Consider the following 21845-nt stretch of genomic DNA (forward strand, 5'->3'; position numbering starts at 1 on the left):
GAAATTATTTTTATGTATAGGTCTGTGATACAGGACACGCTCAGACGAGAGATGCAAAAAGTAGGTAGTAGGTAAATGAAAAACTAATGATTTCTGAGTCTACTAATTTGAATTTTGTTGACACTGGAATTACCAAGCACGTATGAATTTTTCCGCCCTCACATTATGACCGACATAAAATACTGTTTTCAAGAGGCTGTATTTTCCTTGACAATGGCAGTCTCTTGCTTATGAAATTACACAATGTAATTACACCTTAAAACGGTTTACAACTGGCAAATTTATTGTTGTATAAGCATTTTACTTCCAACATATACCATCCATTCGCAAGAACGTAAATGTCAGAAGGCTGAATGTGGTCACCAAAGATAGATGCATACTTGTGTCGTCCATTGTGCCTCCCAGACTGACGAGACAACCGAGGGAATGACACGAAAACATTCCCCAAACTATAATACTGTAAAATGTTCAAATGTGTGTGAAATCTTATGGGACTTAACTGCTATGGTCATCAGTCCCTAAGCTTACACACTACTTAACCTAAATTATCCTAAGGACAAATACACACACACACCCATGCCCAAGGGAGGACTCGAACCTCCGCCATATAATACTCCCTTCTCTGGCCTGGGCCCTTCCAAAGGCTGTCGGTGGATGTTTGCTTTCATTACGTTTCATCCCGTCCAATGTAGCATAAAACGTAATTCAGCTATAAAGATCAACTGTCACTAACAATGGACGTCCAGTCGCGGTACTGGAGAGCAAATTTCACCCTTCGTCACTGATGAACAGCAGTCAGCATGGGTGAATGAATCAGGCGCCTGCTCCAGATGTTCGATTTATACTCTTCGGGGGGACGCAGTTGCACGGATTTTCGCCTGTACACATTTCCGCAGCCATCGTTCAACCCTCTCATCTACGGCAGTGTTCACCATATTTACCACGGTGCAGGTTTTGGGCAGCACCATTTTGCCACGCATGGTAGACTTTAACCACGGCGGCACAGAAGAAGTTCACAAACTTAGTCGTTACGGAAATGCTTCCACCCTTGGTCCGAAAGCCAACGATCGTTCCCATTTGGACGTCAGATAACGCTCCATTTCCGCATTGCGACAACGTCTGCACTGTTTTCCGCGTTCCCCCGACATGCTTCATTTACGCTCCATTGCTAATGGTTATTGCTTATTGACACAGAACAAAGGCGGTGGTCACATTAATGGGACTGGACCGTGTATGTTTTGCGGGAGGTGCGCCAAAGCTCGTAAGTATTTTCGTCTGGAGACACTTATAACACACCAATTACAGAAACCCTAATAAACAAGTCTTTGTTGTAAAAGAAATAGGAAAATTAGTCATCTTGACAGTGACGGCAGCTAATGGAGACAAAATTTACACTTGTGATAATTTGACCAACAGGAATGTAATGTGGATAATTATCATGAAATAGAGACTAAATGAAAGAATATAATAGGATACGCAACAAAAACATCAAAGAAAGAATTGCAAAATAATTTATAACGAAGGTAATCTGGCGAAAGCTAACATTTACCATAGAAGAGAGTTGTAGCCGCATTGAGAAGGAAGCTCGGTGTGACTACAATGTAACTCGGAAATGCAAATGTTAGCTTCAATTGCTATCTAGTCGCTCTCTACTACTATTGCGATAGTAGTATACATGTAAGCGCTACTAGACGGTTTTAAGCTAATCGGAACGTTTAAAAGTTTTGCGATATAGACTGAAGTATTATTCAGAAGTCATACTAAAGTAAAGTCATCTTTATCGTTAGAAAGATAACGGGATACGGAGATTCGCGACGAAATTAAATCGTGTGAGATTTGTGATGGGACTTAGCCTTCGTGACACTGAATAAGCACGAACATTCAGGGACATTCAAAAAGAAATATCGCCGACAGAAAAACAATTATTAGTCTCGAGTAGGTAACAGACCATCGCAAACACGAAGAACGTACAATGGCGCCGAGTTGTCAGTGTCGTTAACGACAGGATTACTGATGCAAACGGAAACATTCCCTGAGTGAGAAATCGGTGTGCCTGCTCAGCGTAGGGACAATTAATTACAAGGAACAATAAAATTGGAATCAAACTCTAATTCTTCTAGTCGCCTACATAATTGAGTAGACATTATCATGTGTATTAGTGAAAATTAATTGACTAGTAGAACATTATAAAGTGAAAAGTGAATTCATGATTATTTAACAGTGAACAGTCATCGATTTGTCCCAAGATTACGACGCATTCTGAACCAAGGTTAACTGTATGTTATCTCTGGAATTACGTCGTGTAGTTATTGAACACGTCACGTAGCGACGTCTTGACGACGGAATTACGATTTTATCAACTTAACATCCTCGCAATTCCATAATGTGGCTACGATTTGGGTGATGGGCTGAAGATTCAAGACTTTATATTATTAAAATTCAACATCCATTATGTAACCAGGCATAATAAAAAGGACTACAGTTAGCCAGCCTAAAGGTCTGTCGCGGGCTCACAACAAAAGAAAACTAGTGGTCATTATTTCAGGTCAAGGGAGTTATCGCGCCATCGAGGGATGCAATTGCCGCGTTTATCAGTGAAGAAGCAAGAGCGGCTTACACATTCTGACGTGCCACTCTATTGAAATATTGACATTAATCACGAAAGACTGCGTCTGAAATATGACCAAAACCCGCAAGGAGTTTGTGTTTTTCTACTAGTTATAGGGTAGCATTGTCGTGAGCGAGGGACGCCGTTCCACGTTATACCGACTGGAACAACCATCACCACTGAGTCGTTTCAATTCTAAGGAGACCCGACGTCACACACTTTGCGTGTCACTCAGTATGTAGAGTGCAACCACACGGAAAACTGGAACCTGATAGTAATACGTAGACGACCATTAACAGAGGCCACAAGATATTTTTTAAGTTATTTGATACCATGTAAACTATTATAAGTGACTAAGACACCTGAAGATGAGCTTAAGATCGAAACTGGTTGTAAATGAAGAATTATTAATCAGCAGCTACTAGTAGTTTTAGTGTTGTATGCCAAGTTTTATGAAAACTCTTGAATAATGTGTCATTTCATATACTTTCTCCAAGTCACGTGCAATAAAATGTAAACGTCAGCATTCTTGGAACAGTTATCCGAAATTTTGAGTAAATGGGATGGTAATGTCAGCAGTCAAGCAAGAAACAAAATGGAGATGTTCTTCGAGATCATTCTTCAAGAGAATAAGCCCACAAAACATGTCGATGTGCCTTTGATCTAGCAAGGGACTGCCCCTACTGCTCATCACCGATTTCGTCCAAATTTTTGGTATACGCAGGGGTTGGCCAGAAGCGGCAATTTTGACGCGGGTCGTGTGAGGCATGAATCATTTATGCTAGCGTAGTTTCCAGATGATGGAAAGAGTACAGAACGCTAGTCGAGGGTCGTGTCGTCGAGTCGTAAAAGGCATGTGAGGAAAGGCAAAGGAGAACTTGGGATTGCAAATAAATTTCCCATAAGGGTTTGTAATGCGTTTGCGAGAACTCCGCATGTAAAATTTGATGCATTTTATTCTACAGTCGATGTTTACACTTGCAGAGGTGATATCGTAAAATCGAGGGAAGCAGTAATTTTCTCGGCATCTCGCATAGGTTATAAACGCCGCATTTTTACAATTGCATGTTTGTTTTAGAGTTTCTCTAGAAAAACAAATTTGATTTACAGTCATAAATGTTCTCTCTCATCGCACTGTTTGGCAGCAAACCACGCGTAATCTATCATTTTGCATAAATTTTGGGGAGCATAGCACGTGATGGACAATGGAATGTACTTTGGTACATGTGGCGCTCGCTGTGTTATTCAGTGGTTTGGTATTTAACTAATTTGTAAATGAAAATGATAACCTTACTTTATTACACTGTGTAATTACTACATAATTTTTCTCCCGGCTAAAGATTTGGTCAAGTTCCTAAGGAACTCCAAGTTAACGTCGCGTTAAAGTGTTGTCTGTAAGTTGCGTAAGTGTCACTAAATCACAGTTCATACAATAGATTCTATACAACTATTGATTAAGATGTAAGCAGTTACCTTCAGCAAAATGATCATTAAAACCACCGAATATCAGCCGCGAACAATACTGACGTCTGTTACCTGAAACAATATTCTTTGCAACTCGTGCGTAATTAATTTCGGCTCCATACATAAGCTAGAAAAGTTTGTTATAACGATCGTGCTATGAGCACTGTTTTTAAATAACCAATCTGATTCGAATTATTTTCATTAAAATGAGTTCGGGACCATCGGTGCACATTTATTTTTACACATTTGTATTACGTTCAGCATTTATGTCTGCAGAGTTGTGTAATTTGAATTTGCCGCTGTGATAATTGTGATGATGGCGGCAGACAATTGATAGAGACTTTCTATTGTTAGGGCAAATAAGTATTTTAAATGCTTATTGAACTTTACAGAAACTCTACTTTTGTATTGTGTACTATTTAGACTTCATCAAGCAAACACTTGATTTGTTTCTAAGGAAAACACAGACAAAAACGCGATACAAATCACTATCATCAGTGGCTGCGCTCGTTGCAGCGGAAAGAAATACTTAACACAGATAATGCTTACTGAGAGAGGAATTAAAGTTACAAATAATTATTCACTCATGTTTATAATAATAATGAACTCTATTTTCAAGTAATAATTAACAAATAATTACAATTTCATAACAGACCTTAGTATGATATGCGTCTTGCGAGCTGAACCTACAAAAGCCAACCAACAAAAGGTAAAAACAAAGGAAGACAAACGCAGATCATAAAAGGAATTTACAATTATCATTGTCTTTGTGTGATACACATCGATATGTCCAATTACATCATAGAAGATTATATAAATAATTAATTCACTATTTTTTCATATGTCGAATAGACAATGTTTATAACTGCTAGAGGCATAATTTCCTCTCGTCGCATGTAAAATTTGATGCATTTTATTCTACAGTCGGTGTTTACACGTGCAGAGGTGATATCGCAAAATCGAGGGAAGCAGTAATTTTCTCGGCATCTTGCATAGGTTATAAACGCCGCATTTTTACAATTGCATGTCTGTTTTAGAGTTTCTCTAGAAAAACAAATTTGATTTACAGCCATAAATGTTCTCTCTCATCGCACTGTTTGGCAGCAAACCACACGTAATCTATCATTTCGCACAAATTTTGGGGAGCATAGCTCATGATGGACAGTGGAATGTACTTTGGTACAGTTTTCGGGATGTGATTCCTTCTTCTCTCTCTATGAGATAAGAGCAGTTTTGACGCTGTTTGATCAAATTGTTTACCTGAAGACAAAAATAAACATAGCAGAGTTACATTAATGGAGTGGATTTGGGGGAATGACGTTAATACTGCACGTCGACAATCCTCTTTAACTTGAAACATCTCTTCGTATAATTGGGGATGTATTAGACCTCTCCATGAGTTAATTAAAGAGAGAATTTTTTTCTCCAGCACATAGGGCTTCACCACATCAGTTAAAACATTTTAGTTTAAGGTTATTGTAAGTTTCCCAGATATCTATGAAGTAATGAGGAATTCCTATATTTTGCAGCATAGGCTACACATCCACCGTTTTTTGAACTGTCAGTCCAAAAGTGCCAGTGCTCTCTCGTAGGCATACGAAGTCCTGTACTCTTTAATTGCAGTTCCTTCGTGGTCACTATCTTAGAAATTAATTTTACCTCAAATCTACTCTTCCTTTTCTTTTCTTGCCTGTTATGAAAATATTAATTAGTACCATTTATTGAGTATTATTTCGATTCATTTGCAGTGCAAGATTCCATGCACCCACTGACACTCAAATTACCGAACTACACTCCTTTCTTGGCGCTAATAGATACCTGCAAGCTACTCTAACATAAATGGCTCGTGCCACACCGAGCCGCGCCAAAATTGCTTTTTTTTTTTCTAGATGTGTGGCTATCTAGAACTCTCACTTCCATCACTTTTATTTCTAGCTAAGCTCTGCATATACCACAAATCAGGAGTAAATCGGTGGTACCGAGTAGATGCGGTCCCCTTCTAAGTACAGTAGGGCGCTAAAGATATGAGAACTGAGTTTCCGTAAGTTAACATTTTACTACAGAATAGCCTTTCTATTTTCTTCACACCTAAACGTCAGTACGGACGATTTTTTGTCACTAAGGTTCTCTCTAAAAGCACGACAAATATCAAATTGAATTTTGTGCTCAATCATGGTTGAGACTATGAATTTTCAGTGCAGTGTGTGGAGACATCTGGCGTGCAGATTGCCTAAGTGCCCCGCCGTGTTGTTCTCCGCTGCTCTCATGTTTTCTTTAGCGTGTGACGTCTTTCACGCTGGCTGCCGTGGCGGGTGTCCATCAACGCCGTGACGTGCAGTCGCAGAGGTGGCGGCTTTGAATCTCTCACATCTGTGTAATTTTTATCCTGACTGTTTCGTCAGTGAGGTATAGGAGACTGTGAGATCTGGATCCTGACATTAGGTTTGTTCTGAAGTCTCGGTTACTCACTTTTTAGGGTTTCGTACCTCAGCCATTAATGACGGAGTTCTCATAGGACCACTTTATCAAGATAAAATTTAGGTCACAAACTATTGTCTTCGGTCCCTTAGCGATGTAGAAAGATTTAAGCTTCTGAGTCAATTCTATCAAAAGATACGGCAATATACTCGCAAACTCACTGAGCAAAACCTATAGATGCACTATCTATATACATAATAAAGTTTGTACGGAGCCTTCAGAGCGTGAGTGCTACTCGCACTTGCCCGTTTTTTCATAAAACATCAATCTTCTTCCACATCTTTTTTATCTTCTTATATCACAGATAATGAAAATGGTTTTAAACAAATGAGTTATCTATTTCTTAACATTCGACAAATAATTTATGTTGTGACTTAGCAAGACAGCCAAGTCACAACGAGAGGAAGCCGAAATGCACGCGTTCAATTACACGCTGACTGGCGTGAGGTCTGGAACAGGACAATATCTTGAGAATTGCAAATAAAGTAGGTAGTTGATATAATACTTAACTTTAATCCACAATTGTAGAACATCGCTCTTGATGTTACATGCTTCATATAATAAATATCAATTGAATACGGCGCCTTGCTAGGTCGTAGCAATTGACTTAGCTGAAGGCTATGCTAACTATCTTCTCGGCAAATGAGAGAGTCTTCGTCAGTGTAGCATCGCTAGCAAAGTCGGCTGTACAACTGGGACGAGTGCCAGTACGTCTCTCTAGACCTGCCGTGTGGTGGGGCTCGGTCTGCGGTCACTGACAGTGGCGACACGCGGGTCCGACGTATACTACCGGACCGCGGCCGATTTAAAGGCTACCACCTAGCAAGTGTGGTGTCTGGCTGTGACACCACAATTTATTTATTTCCTTTCGGTTGAGAAATGTTACTTTTAGCCTGAAATCTCACGTTATCCTCGAGCTAGCTGCAAATATGAACTGAAGATGTTGTATCTGAATCATACACACGTCGTAACAGAGAAAGATAACTAGTTAAAAGATATAATACGACTGTTGTTAAACAGTTGGTTTTTGCAAAATAAATTCACATTTTCGACATCAGACTACCTATTGCAAGTGTACACAATTACATAAATGATTTTATAAAGTGAAAGAACTTTTTCAAACAATAGAATTTTAAAATATGATTCGGATGTGACAGAACAACAATCATCACTGTTAGATCGCAAAAAACGCTATCTTATACTCGTATTACAAATCACAGACACACTTATTGCTCTAATAGCAGTACAGAAATTGCCACGTTTTACTGGCTGTTACATCTTCTCCGATTATTTTCGTACTCACTCAACGACGCGTACTCACTCATCGAAACAAAGACACAATGCTATGCATGACAAGTAGCTCCACAGTCACTGACGTTAGAGGTGCACTCATTATCCCGAACCTAAATAATTTCACGGTTCTTAACGGCACGTACCGAGGTAAGGGCACCAGACAAAATATCACGCCAATACCACGTAACATCACATTTAGACGTGACAGCGACCTCAATTCGGCAAGGAGAAATCCACAAATTTCTTCAGATATACCAGACCCTTCTGGAGCTATTCATTGATGCTTACATCCATTACAGCTATCAAACTGCGTGGAATGTTGACTACTTTTCACCCTCTGGTTCAAATGGCTCTGACCACTATGGGACTCAACATCTGAGGTCATCAGTCCCCTAGAACTTAGAACTACTTAAACCTAACTAACCTAAGGACATCACACACATCCATGCCCGAGGCAGGATTCGAACCAGCGACCGTAGCAGTCACGCGGTTCCGGACTGAAGTGCCTAGAACCGCACGGCCACCGCGGCCGGCTCACCCTCTGGTCCTAACAGTTCCATATATTTCCTTTGCGGTTAAGACTGGGTGATTTATGGGGCAGCAGTAAAAGTGCATTAGGGGTCCCTAGTTATTCACCGGAACAGGGACGTGTGCATGCAGTCCGGCGAACACGGCTGTTGTCATTTTGCGGGACGGGAGTGTTCGCAGCATACCCACCCTGAAGAAGTAAAAGAACGGGCAACACTAGGTCACTGAGATGTTGAAGTATTACACATCCTAGTTCATGTACACCGTAACCTGAGAGAGCAGACCCTAAACACGATACGAAAAACAACCCCACAAGATCACGGTATCATTTCCGGTACGAACTGCACACACTGCTGATTAAACGGCGTATTAGGTCGTCGGTGCACTCTAGGCGCTGCATCATTTGAAAAACAGACCTCTCACGACGCACCAGATCACGCTATACGCTTCCTGTCCAGTTCGTACTTTGGCCCATTAAAGACACGCAGTTTCACGTGCCGCTGTGTATAGGGGCCTTTTGGGAAGTGTCCGAGTCACCGTGTCCATTGCTTGCGGTTTCCTTCGCAGTATTAGCTTGGAAACTGGTTGAGATGGAACTGCATTGACAGCGTTGATTTCTGTCGTGTTTACAACCGATTGTCGCCTCCAGTTCCTCTCGGTTATTATCTTTTTCTTAATAACTCTGTGCTTACGCTGTGTTATATGGCTGCGAGTGGTACAGCATTGCTTCACACATGTTGGACAGTCCACACTGGTAACCAGGAAACCGGCCGCCCCTATACACAGTTTGGTCATAGGCACGCCGAACACGGTACCGCCTGCACGCCAAACACGGCACCTCCTGCCCAAAAACGGTACCTCCTGCCATTTTCGCACGCCTCCACGTCGATCGAACTTACTGCTCTGGTTCCACATGACCGCCTTGCACAAACGCTCACTTCACTGCCATGATTTACGGCGGCCGTGGAAGGTCACATAACCTCCTGGTACCATTCCCACAATATCAACAGCGCTCCGAAACGACCATTGTGCTCTTTAAAAAATTAAAATCAACAGCTTCTACATCGTCTAATTTCTTGGAAGACTTTGTTGCTAAGTTCTGATGCTGTTGAGAGCAGATTTTGTTTAAATTCTTCTTGATGCTAACATTGCGTGGTTGTTGCCTGGTTCTTGTGTGAACTAATGATGTATGCCTCTAATACTCTAGTTAATCAACGGGGTTCAAGTTATGGTTCTCAACAGTCCGTTCAAGCAAATCCACCTGACTGTTTCCGCACAAGACTTCAATTACTCGTGCTTCGTTGGCAGAAAGAATAGCATACCGATTCAGAAGAGATGCGTTTCCAAACTGTTGCCAAACGGGTTAAATGTACCCACGGTCTAAAGTTTTTTCCTAAACATTTGCTCTATGTTTGCCAGTGATTGTAGTTAATGCTGTAAGCCCAAACCAGGAAATAGAGTCCACGCCATTACTCTCTGTTGCTGCATCTACTACATGAATTGCGAACCATTATTTGTTATTAAAAATATTCAAATGTGTGTGAAATCTTATGGGACTTAACTGCTAAGGTCATCAGTCCCTAAGCTTACACACTACTTAACCTACATTACCCTAAGGACAAACGCACACACCCATACCCAAGGGAGGATTCGGACCTCCGCCGGGACCAGCCGCACTGCCCATGACTGCAGCGCCTTAGAGCGCTCGGCTAATCCCGAGCGGCATTTGTTATTAGATTCTAGGCTTCCTTCTAAACAGAATTCAACACGTCGCTCTTAACGGAACAAGATCGGCAGATGTACTCGTAAAGGTAATTCCGAGAGCACCACAAGGAAGTGCGGTAGGACCATTACAGTTTACAGCGTATATAAATGATATAAGAGAATGCGTCGGATCCTCTTTAAGGCTGCTCGCAGATGATGCGGTTATCTATAACAAAGTAGCAACGCCAGAAGGCAGTATCGATTTGAAGAATGACCTACAGACGACTGATGAATTGTGCAGGCCCTAGCAATTGACCCTGAACGTCAATAAATGTGACATATTACGTATAAACACCACAAGAAATCCACTACTGCACAAATACACTGTTCATGACCAACTGCTGGAAATGGTATCTACTGTAAAATATCAAGGAGTAACTATCCAGAGCGACCTAAGGTGGAATGACCACGTGAAACAAATAGTAGGAAAAGCAGACGCCAAACAGACTCATAAAATAATCTTAAGTAAATGTAACTCATCTGCAAAAGAGGTGGCTTTCAAAGCACTTGTTCGACCGATTCTTGAGTATTGTTCACCAAGCTGCGAGCCTTACCAGGCAGGATCGTTTAGTCAGCGTGAGAGCGTTACAGAGATGCTCAACAAACTGCAGTGGCACGAGCTACAAGTGAGCCCTTGTGCGTCACGGAGAGGTGTACTAAAGAAAATTCGAGAAAGCACTTTCCGGGAAGAGTCGAACAACACATTACTTGCTCCCACATGCACCTCGTGAAATGATCACGATGAGAAAATTCGAGAAATTAGAATTAATACAAAGGCTTACCAATAATCATTTTTACCACGCACCATTCGCCAGTGGAACAGGATCAGTTATTGGTACCAGAAGTATTCTCCACTATACACCCTCAGATAGCTTGCGGAGTGTTGATGTAGAGGTAGATTAAGGTTCCTTCCATTTTTGTTACTGGGTGGGACGTGAAAACAATGGCTGCTCGTTCGTTTCTTCGTCCTCATCTTCTTCTTCTTTCTAGCCCCTCTCCATTGGAACAGTGTCCACTAATTGGATCGTTGCACACTATTTGTTATGATATAAACTTCCCGTGGATTTAGTTTTCTTGATCAAAGGTTTGCTGTTATAATGTCCAGCCACCGTAATTTAGGTCTTCCACGTTATCTCTGGCCTTCAAAAAAATGTTCAAATGTGTGTGAAATCTTATGGGGCTTAACCGCTAAGGTCATCAGTCCCTAAGCTTACACACTACTTAACCTAAATTATCCTAAGGACAAACACACACACCCATGCCCGAGGGAGGACTCGAACCTCCGCCGGGACCAGCAGTATCTCTGGCCTTCGACAAGGAGATTATTGAGCTGATGACTCAGCTGGGCAGTGCCCGTACTACGTGTTCCATGCCTGCCTCTTCTCATTCATTGGAGTCACTTTAGCTAGACTGTCGAATCGTTGTGTTGTTGATATGATCGACCAGACAAATGTCCAATAATCTTCTCAGTGCCACAGTGACACATTTTATCAAGACCACTAATGCGAAGTTCATCCCACGTGAGACAAGCCCAGCATTGTGAAGGAGATGATTCGTTTTACTCGCCGTGAAATGGACGTCATTTCAAAACAGCTGTTTTATCGGGGCTTGGAAATTGCTGCCAGTCTTCTGGGAATAGGTCGATGGTGTGACGTGGGCCAAATCGGACTAGGCCCATAAAGAGTCTGCTTCAAGACTATCGGCGAAGTTTGCCCGCCCGTCAGCTACATTACCGCAAGGATATGCTTTTCGACGCACCGTGGTCGATTTTACGGATAAGGTTTTGGACGACGTGAGAGCTTGGGAAAGGCTTGAACTTCCCGCCTACGCCTTGAACCTTGCCTTTAATTGATTTTATTAGTGTTGTTGAAGAGGCTGTTAGACTTCTTCCCAGTGACGCTGCAGAAGAAATTAGGCGTGGAACATGTCGCACACTTACGAGAGACCCACCTCAGAAGAGTATCATTTCGTCCTTGGTAAGGGCCGCACTAAGCAAGCTACGAGAAGATATTCACCTGATGGTCCTTCCATCGGACAAGGGAAATGCCACTGTACTGTTACCACCATGAGCAGAAGATTTATAGCTTGCTGAGTGAACCAATGTACCGGAAGATCGATAAAGAGCCCGCAAGGAGAATAGAAGAAATAACGTCGGCGTCGTTGAATTCTTCTTTCCTTCAGCAAGAAATTGCGAAAAGATTAAGACCTCACAGCTCTCTTACACCGTAGTAATATGGTCTTCCAAAGATCATCTTCCATTACGTCCTATTGTGAACAATATCGGAGCTCCGTCATATGACTTAGCTAGACTTCTTGCATCTTTACTAATACGTAATGTGGGGGAGTGCTCGCATCATATTCGCAAGTCCGATGACTTCGTTAATAGACTGAGTCCGACTTGTTAGTTAGCTTCGATGTCGTCTCGCTCTTCATTGTCACTCATCAGCAGTACGTTCGAAGCCGATATAACAGCGCTATTTCATCATGCCCTCTCCTCAACCTACTTTTTATTCAACAGTGAAGTCCTTTCTCCCCTCCTGCAGAAAACTTCACTTATGGCAGTTTTTGAGGAGAGGGCACTTGATGCGGCAGAACTTAAACACAAAGGCTTATGGAGTTATGTAGATGACACTTCTGTAGTGAGACCCCACGGTGAAGAGGAACTGCCACGCTTTCTGCAGCACCTGAATTCAATCCGCGAGGATATAAAATTTACGATGGAAATGGAGAAGGGCGGTCGTCTGTCGTTTTCTGGATGTCTTCGTCAGTCGTAAAGTTGGTGGATTATTGGAGCATTTCGTTTACTGTGAGCCCGCACGTGCAGAACTGTATTTGCAGGCGTCTAGCTGTGACCAACAATCACAAAGTAAGGGCGTCCTTCGAATGTTGATGCACCGGGCACGTGTTATATTTGATGGAGACTGACTTGCAGAGGAGATGGAACACCTGCAAGCTGTTTTCAAAGAAACTGGTTATTCTCCACATTAGATCTGCACAGCTTTAAGGAGGAAGAAATGTGACCACCCACAATATCAAGAGGAGAACGAGTGGTACAAGTCCAGGACGCTCCACCCATATTCCGGCAACATTTCGTCGAAATTAGGAAGAGTCTTAAGGAAACTACATGTCAAAGTAATGTTTCGCCCACCTACAATGACCTGTGCTCTTCCCAATTCGGCAAAGGACGATCTGTGATTGCGGAGGGCCGGAGTCTACATAATATGTTGATAGTTCAGCAAAGCCTACGTGGTCAGACAAGGTGCACAGCGCGTGAGAGGTGTGTTGAACTTCATCGCCACACTCGCTTTTCGCAGCCCAGTAAGTCAGCAATAGACGAGCATTGTATATCCATAGGACATTCCAAGGATTATTCTGCCATAGAAATCTTAGCCTCGACGAGATCCTTCTGGGATCCAGTTTTTAAGTAATCGGTGGAAATACGTTTGGCGAAAGATCTTTTTAATTGTGATAGCGCCTTTCAACTGGATAAGGAGTGGGATCAGGTGACTTCTTTAATATCTACAAAAAGGATTTTTTTATGGCTAGTGACACGTCTAGCGATAATTAATTTTGTTGGTTTCACATCTGAATTTTAACTTCGCAAGTCCCCTTTCCGACCGAGAGCGTCCATGTGATATCACCATTATGCATACGTCTGTGCGTCATAGGTGGAGCAATATTCGAAGAGGGCGCGAAACTCGACAGTGGTGGCTCATGTATCGGCTGCCTTTGCGCATGCGTCGCCGTGCCGCTTTTATGGTATAAAGTTAGTGACGTAAGCTAGTAATCTCCAATGCTAAACAATCACCTTAAGATAAATGAATCGTAGTCAGCCGAAATAAAGCGGCAAGAAGTCTACATCATACGGCTGCAATGCCGAAACTTCATGGAAGGTCAAGTTTCTCACTACTCTGCAGATAATAATTAAAACCCTGAAGTAATGCAACCAGTTTCAGGGAAAATACGAAATCCGATCACTGGGCTGGACTATGCACACCACTAAGTGTTCATGGACCATAGACTGCCTGCGAATAGCTCCTAGCAACGTCCACCGACAATCTCCACAGCAACAAGACAAGAAACAGGGCAAGAAAATCACGCTCAAGTTCCTACGTAATTTATTGGCTGCAGCGAAAATCTCACCAAATCGTCTCGGTCACTAAAAACCGCCATCCAGGTACTGACTTGGCTCCACAACACCTAGGTCTCAGCTAACTGAGCGGCTGCACAATCGCTAAACAACACACTCCACATTGGTTCGACCCCAAATTCACGATCACTCACAGAAACACACTTTCGCGACCTTATTTTGCGCACTGTAAGAAATAGCACAGTTGATTACGAAGGATTACTTTCTTGCGATTTCTGAAATACACAGTGAAAACATGAGTTCCGACCCATCGAGAGCATGCCTCCTACGTCCTCCCGAGAGCTGCCAGCCGACTCCTCGATCTCGCGAGCCCCTATCTCAAATCTTTAGGCATTCCAGCCAGTCATAACCAGGAGCAGAAGGTAGGCATTTTCATCGGTCATTGCCTGCACTCACGAAAAAGGCTTATGTGGGGTGATGTTCCCGGACGTGTCTTCTATAAGTTTCTGTGCAATGGCATTTGGAAAATATCAGTCATTAAGTGAAATCAAAACCTTAAGACAGCCAAGTAGGCTCCGTCGGTTTCGCGATACCATCTCCGTCTTCAGTTGGCTACACTTGTTTTTATCATAGTATTACATTCTCTAGCAGCATGTCGTTGACTCCTGAGCTGCATACGAATACTTGAGTAGTTAGCGCCACTTCATATTTTGGGTGAATGACTCGAGTAAAGCATATAAATATGCTACAATTGGTGACATATAAAGCAAGTGAGTCTGTTGCATTTATATTTGATCTAGTCAAAGGCGTTTCGTGTCAAGAACAAATTTAAGGGAATGCTATCAAATGTAGCATATTTGCATATTTTTCTGTATTATTCAAGGCATCCACCCAGCAAATAAAATGGCGCTAGTATTCTTATGACGTACAGAACCGGACAACATGCTGCTGATGAACCTAATATTGTAATAAAAGAAGTGATCAGTTTGAAGAGGAGCGTAATAGTCTGAAATCGTTCACGGCAATAAAACAGAGCTCTTTAAACATATTTGTGGCTGTTTCGTCCTTAACGTACAATCCTTAATGTAATAATAGCCAAGAAGTTCAACGAAATCCACCTCGGATTGAATAACATTAAAAGTCTTTTACGTCTCATGCAGTCCGCTGATTTCGCCCATTTTCAAGCGGAAAGGCCAAATTTTCCGCTGTCAGCTTATTGTTTGTCTAATAATTACAGCCAATTATCTGAAAAATTTTGTCACTTAACAACTATATTCAAGCTTTGGACACCAGTTCAAAGAAAAAAATTTAAGCGGAACGTTGGTATTTTTATCTGCTGCCCTAAACTGATCGTATCCTTTATGCAGCCATTCATTTTGTGTATGTTCTAGGGACAGTGATGGCGGGAAAATCCTGGAGAAATTGCTGTCGCGCATGGAGCAGTACGCCAACAACCTGGAGACACTGGTCGAGGAGAGGACGTCTGACTACCTGGAGGAGAAGCGCAAGTGTGAAGAACTGCTGTACCAGTTGCTACCCAAGTGAGTGCCGCCACACCCACCGCCATTCTCTGCTTGTAGTTTGGCAGCACTGCTTGCGTTGTACGGTCTGAGAATTCAACGGTTTGTGCGAAGTAGGGTTTGAATAAACATTGCTATTCGGATGCACTGGAAACTGGATATTACAAGCAATGAACGAAAGTCAGACAATCTGTGCTTTCCCTTATTATCAGTTGTTTCTTTCACAATTCACGTCTCATGTTTTTGCTTGATTTTGCAGTTTCTTTTGTAATAATTATTCATGCTCATTTATCTTAACTTTCAAGCATTCTTCACTCTAAGTTTTATGTGGTAGTTGATGTGATCTTCTGTCTGAGGATTGGTTCGACGCAGGTCACAATGGTAGTCCATCACGAATAAGTACTGCAACTTACATCCATTTAAACCTGCTTACTGTATTCATTCCTAGGCCTCCCTCTACAATTTTCACCCGCCTGCACTTCCTCCCATTACAAAATTGACAATTCCTTGATGCCTCTAGATGTGTCCTGTCAATCAGTCTTTTCTTTTAACCAGATAGTGCCATAAAATTAGTTTTTAACCATTTCTGGTCAGTGCCTCCTCATCAGTTACTTGATGTACCCATTTAATCTTCGGCATCCTTCCGTAGCACCACGTTTCAGAAGCTTCTATACTGTTCTTGTCTGAAATACTTGCAAGACTACAATGTTCTTGCAGTCTGATTTGAAAGACTACAGGTGACTACAGGTTTACGCTCTGACACCGCCCACTTTAATTTGTAAGCCTTCCACTTGTTTACCCGGCCCCGCGTCTGCTAAATTAAATCTGCCTTCTGACGGTGGTTATAATTGCTAGCTTGCATTGGAGGTTTATCAGAATCTTAAATAAACCTTGAATACTGAGAAAAAATAATAAAATGGTGACCGAGCGAGGTGGCGCAGTGGTTCGACACTGGACTCGCATTCGGGAGGACGACGGTTCAATCCCGCGTCCGGCCATCCTGATTTAGGTTTTCCGTGATTTCCCTAAATCACTCCAGGCAAATGCCGGGATGGTTCCTCTGAAAGGGCACGGCCGACTTCCTTCCCCATCCTTCCCTAATCCGATGAGACCGATGACCACGCTGTCTGGTCTCCTTCTCCAAAACCAACCAACCAATAAAATGGTGACCCTGTCATTATTGTACTCAATTACTGATGGGTGGTTAATATTTTAACATGGACTTACTCTTTTATAAGCCCATCACTGGCATAGGACAAACAACACAAGTTAAGCGAGAGGACAAATAAATCATGAGCGAGTTCAGCGAGATAACTGAGGTCCAAACAGTCGGTACAGCTAAGACTTCATCAAAGACTCCACACTGCCAGTGCGAAGTCACAGTCAGGATCAGTGTTCCAAATGCAACCCACTAATAACAAGAGTCAAGGCCAGAATCTCCTCTCCAGACCACAGTCTGAATCAGAAGTCCATGTCTCCCCTTATTCCTTTCTATCAAAACTCAGTAAACTTAAAAGTGCACCAATGCAACCCCCCGTCTTTGGTTTCGTGCAAATCACAAGACTTTACGAGCATCACGCATTCCGTCTAGTTTGTGTGTTCAACCTCCAAGCCAATCCTAACCAAAGTTGATAATATTCTTTTCCTTGCTGGAGAAATAGTCAATCCCTGACTCGTATATTTCACACAGCGAGGAGAAGACGTTTAGCTCCCGAATTGTCTTGTGACAGCCAGAGCGAGAGCACCAGCAGCAGCGAGTACTGTTTGTATAAAGCGTTTATTTTGCATTTTGTTTACGACCTTCCACTAAGGAAGGGATTCTATTTGTGTTTATCTGCTCTGCATAGTAACTAACAGTTCTTGATAAAACTTAACGTAGTTTTCGTGTTAGATTTCTTAGTGTTTTCTTGATCGTTTAGAACAGAAAGCGCCCTAAAACCGTCTTTTGTTTGTTTCGCGGCCGTTAGCCACTAGTCACTTGAATCAGCAGTTGTCTTGTGACAGCCAGAGCGAGAGCACCAGCAGCAGCGAGTACTGTTTGTATAAAGCGTTTTTGTACTTATTTGCTGCGCTTAGCTTTTAAATAGTTTTTCTGGGAAAACCTAGCGTAGTTTTCGCGTCTCGTATTTCAGTGAGTGTTTCTTGATTATCAGAGTAGCTCATCAGAAGATTAACTTGGGAATTTGTCACCGTATGGAGTAGGGTAAACATAGTCATGTGTAGGGACTGTGGTTGTTGTGAGCGGACGCAAGGAGAATTGGCCACTCTTCGGGGGCAGGTGGAGGCTTTGTCTGTTAGGCTCATCGAGCTCGAGGCGCAGGCGTCGGCTCGTAGTGGCGTTGGGGCAACTGTGGTGAGACCTATGCCTACTTCGGTGGCCTTGGAATCACATGGAACCCCTGATGTCGCTGCGTCTTCCGGCAGTGAGCATCTTACCGGTCAGCCATCACTCCAGGGTGAATGGCGGACAGTGGTGGGCTCGCGCGTGCCTGGCCGAAAGGCGAAGGTGGGATCTGGCCGCGAGGCAGCTGCCTTACCCCTTTCCAACAGGTACGGGGTGCTTCCTAGTGGTGATGACATCGTTTCCGAGCCACCACAGGATGCCTCGCCTGTTGGGCCAGTGGCCGATTCTCCGGCAAGGTCCCGACAGTCACAGAGGGCGGGCCTATTAGTTATAGGGAGCTCCAACGTTGGGCGGGTTATGGAGCCCCTTAGGAAAATAGCGGGTAGGTCGGGGAAGAATGCCAGTGTGCACTCGGTGTGCTTGCCGGGGGGTCTCGTCCGTAATGTGGAGGAGGCCCTTCCGGCAGCTATTGAACGCACTGGGTGTGACCGGCTGCAGATAGTAGCACATGTCGGAACGAATGACGCCTGCCGCTTGGGTTCTGAGGCCATCCTTGGTTCCTTCCGGCGGCTGGCTGATTTGGTGAAGACAACCAGAATCGCACGCGGAGTGCAAGCTGAGCTTAATATCTGCAGCATAGTGCCCAGAGTCGATCGCGGTCCTCTGGTTTGGAGCCGTGTGGAGGGTCTAAACCAGAGGCTCAGACGACTCTGCGACTATAATGGTTGCAAATTCATCGACCTCCGTTATTGGGTGGAGAACTGTAGGGCCCCCCTAGACAGGTCAGGCGTGCACTAGACACCGGAAGCAGCTACTAGGGTAGCAGAGTACGTGTGGCGTGCACACGGGGGTTTTTTAGGTTAGAGGGACCCCCCCTTGGGCGAAACGATAAAATACCTGACGGCTTACCAGAGAGGACATTATCATCGTTGATAAAGAACGTCCGTCCTCAGAGACCAAAAACAGGAAAAGTTAACGTAATATTGGTAAACTGCAGGAGTATCCAGGGCAAGGTTCCTGAATTAGTATCTCCTATTGAAGGAAATAGTGCGCATATACACTCCTGGAAATGGAAAAAAGAACACATTGACACCGGTGTGTCAGACCCACCATACTTGACCTGGACACTGCGAGAGGGCTGTACAAGCAATTATCACACGCACGGCACAGCGGACACACCAGGAACCGCGGTGTTGGCCGTCGAATGGCGCTAGCTGCGCAGCATTTGTGCACCGCCGCCGTCAGTGTCAGCCAGTTTGCCGTGGCATACGGAGCTCCATCGCAGTCTTTAACACTGGTAGCATGCCGCGACAGCGTGGACGTGAACCGTATGTGCAGTTGACGGACTTTGAGCGAGGGCGTATAGTGGGCATGCGGGAGGCCGGGTGGACGTACCGCCGAATTGCTCAACACGTGGGGCGTGAGGTCTCCACAGTACATCGATGTTGTCGCCAGTGGTCGGCGGAAGGTGCACGTGCCCGTCGACCTGGGACCGGACCGCAGCGACGCACGGATGCACGCCAAGACCGTAGGATCCTAAGCAGCGCCGTAGGGGACCGGACCGCCACTTCCCAGCAAATTAGGGACACTGTTGCTCCTGGGGTATCGGCGAGGACCATTCGCAACCGTCTCCATGAAGCTGGGCTACGGTCCCGCACACCGTTAGGCCGTCTTCCGCTCACGCCCCAACATCGTGCAGCCCGCCTCCAGTGGTGTCGCGACAGGCGTGAATGGAGGGACGAATGGAGACGTGTCGTCTTCAGCGATGAGAGTCGCTTCTGCCTTGGTGCCAATGATGGTCGTATGCGTGTTTGGCGCCGTGGAGGTGAGCGCCACAAACAGGACTGCATACGACCGAGGCACACAGGTCCAACACCCGGCATCATGGTGTGGGGAGCGATCTCCTACACTGGCCGTACACCACTGGTGATCGTCGAGGGGACACTGAATAGTGCACGGTACATCCAAACCGTCATCGAACCCATCGTTCTACCATTCCTAGACCGGCAAGGGAACTTGCTGTTCCAACAGGACAATGCACGTCCGCATGTATCCCGTGCCACCCAACGTGCTCTAGAAGGTGTAAGTCAACTACCCTGGCCAGCAAGATCTCCGGATCTGTCCCCCATTGAGCATGTTTGGGACTGGATGTAGCGTCGTCTCACGCGGTCTGCACGTCCAGCACGAACGCTGGTCCAACTGAGGCGCCAGGTGGAAATGGCATGGCAAGCCGTTCCACAGGACTACATCCAGCATCTCTACGATCGTCTCCATGGGAGAATAGCAGCCTGCATTGCTGCGAAAGGTGGATATACACTGTACTAGTGCCGACATTGTGCATGCTCTGTTGCCTGTGTCTACGTGCCTGTGGTTCTGTCAGTGTGATCATGTGATGTATCTGACCCCAGGAATGTGTCAATAAAGTTTCCTCTTCCTGGGACAATAAATTCACGGTGTTCTTATTTCAATTTCCAGGAGTGTAGTATTAGGAACGGAAAGTTGGTTAAAACCGGAAGTGAACAGTAACGAAATCCTAGACACAGAATGGAATATATACCGCAAGGATAGGATAAACGCCAATGGTGGAGGAGTATTTAAGCAGTAAAGAATTCAATAATATCCAGTGAAGTTATTAGCGAATGCGAATGTGAAATAATCTGGGTTAAGTTAAGTATCAAAGGTGGGTCAGATATGATAGTCGGATGCTTCTATAGACCACCTGCATCAGCAACCGTAGTAGTTGAGCGCCTCAGAGAGAACCTGCAGAACGTCGTGAAGAAGTTTCGTGATCATACTATTGTAATAGGGGGAGACTTCAATCTACCAGGTATAGAATGGGATAGTCACACAATCAGAACTGGAGCCAGGGACAGAGACTCTTGTGACATTATCCTGACTGCCTTGTCCGAGAATTACTTCGAGCAGATAGTTAGAGAACCAACTCGTGAAGCTAACGTTTTAGACCTCATAGCAACAAATAGACCGGAACTTTTCGACTCCGTGAATGTAGAAGAGGGTATCAGTGATCATAAGTCGGTGGTTGCATCAATGACTACAAGTGTAATAAGAAATGCCAAGAAAGGAAGGAAAATATATTTGCTTAACAAGAGTGATAGGGCACAAATCGCAGAATATCTGAGTGACCACCATCAAACGTTCATTTCTGAGGAAGAGGATGTGGAACAAAAATGGAAAAAATTCAGAAACATCGTCCAGTACGCCTTAGATAAGTTCGTACCGACTAAGGTCCAAAGCGAGGGGAAAGATCCACCGTGGTATAACAATCATGTACGAAAGGTACTACGGAAACAAAGAAAGCTTCATCATAGGTTTAAGAGTAGTCGAATCATAGCTGATAAGGAAAAGCTGAACGAAGCGAAAAAGAGCGTAAAGAGAGCAATGAGAGAAGCATTCAACGAATTCGAACATAAAACATTGGCAAACAATCTAAACAAGAACCCTAAAAAGTTTTGGTCATATGTAAAATCGGTAAGCGGATCTAAATCCCCTATTCAGTCACTCGTTGACCACGATGGCACCGAAACAGAGGACGACCGAAGAAAGGCAGAAATACTGAATTCAGTGTTCCGAAACTGTTTCACTGCGGAAAATCGTAACACGGTCCCTGACTTCAGCCGTCGCACGGACGCCAAAGTGGAAAATATTGAAATAAACGATATCGGAATTGAAAAACAACTGCTATCACTTAGTAGCGGAAAAGCATCCGGACCAGACGAGATACCCTTAAGATTCTAC

At 43.9% G+C, this 21845-nt stretch overlaps 1 protein-coding gene across 1 annotated transcript in view; it reads left to right on the top strand.

The window, feature by feature from the left end:
* Positions 1-21845, top strand: part of LOC124613611 (atrial natriuretic peptide receptor 1-like) — a 917955-nt gene that overhangs the window by 476536 nt on the left and 419574 nt on the right. Inside the window, exon 3 of the mRNA XM_047142326.1 lies at positions 15617-15766. Within this exon, the coding sequence (XP_046998282.1) occupies positions 15617-15766 (150 nt within the window). The remainder of the gene's footprint in view (positions 1-15616; positions 15767-21845) is intronic.

The sequence above is a fragment of the Schistocerca americana genome, chromosome 4 (genome assembly GCF_021461395.2).
Source record: "Schistocerca americana isolate TAMUIC-IGC-003095 chromosome 4, iqSchAmer2.1, whole genome shotgun sequence".
Classification (NCBI taxonomy): Eukaryota; Metazoa; Arthropoda; class Insecta; order Orthoptera; family Acrididae; genus Schistocerca; species Schistocerca americana.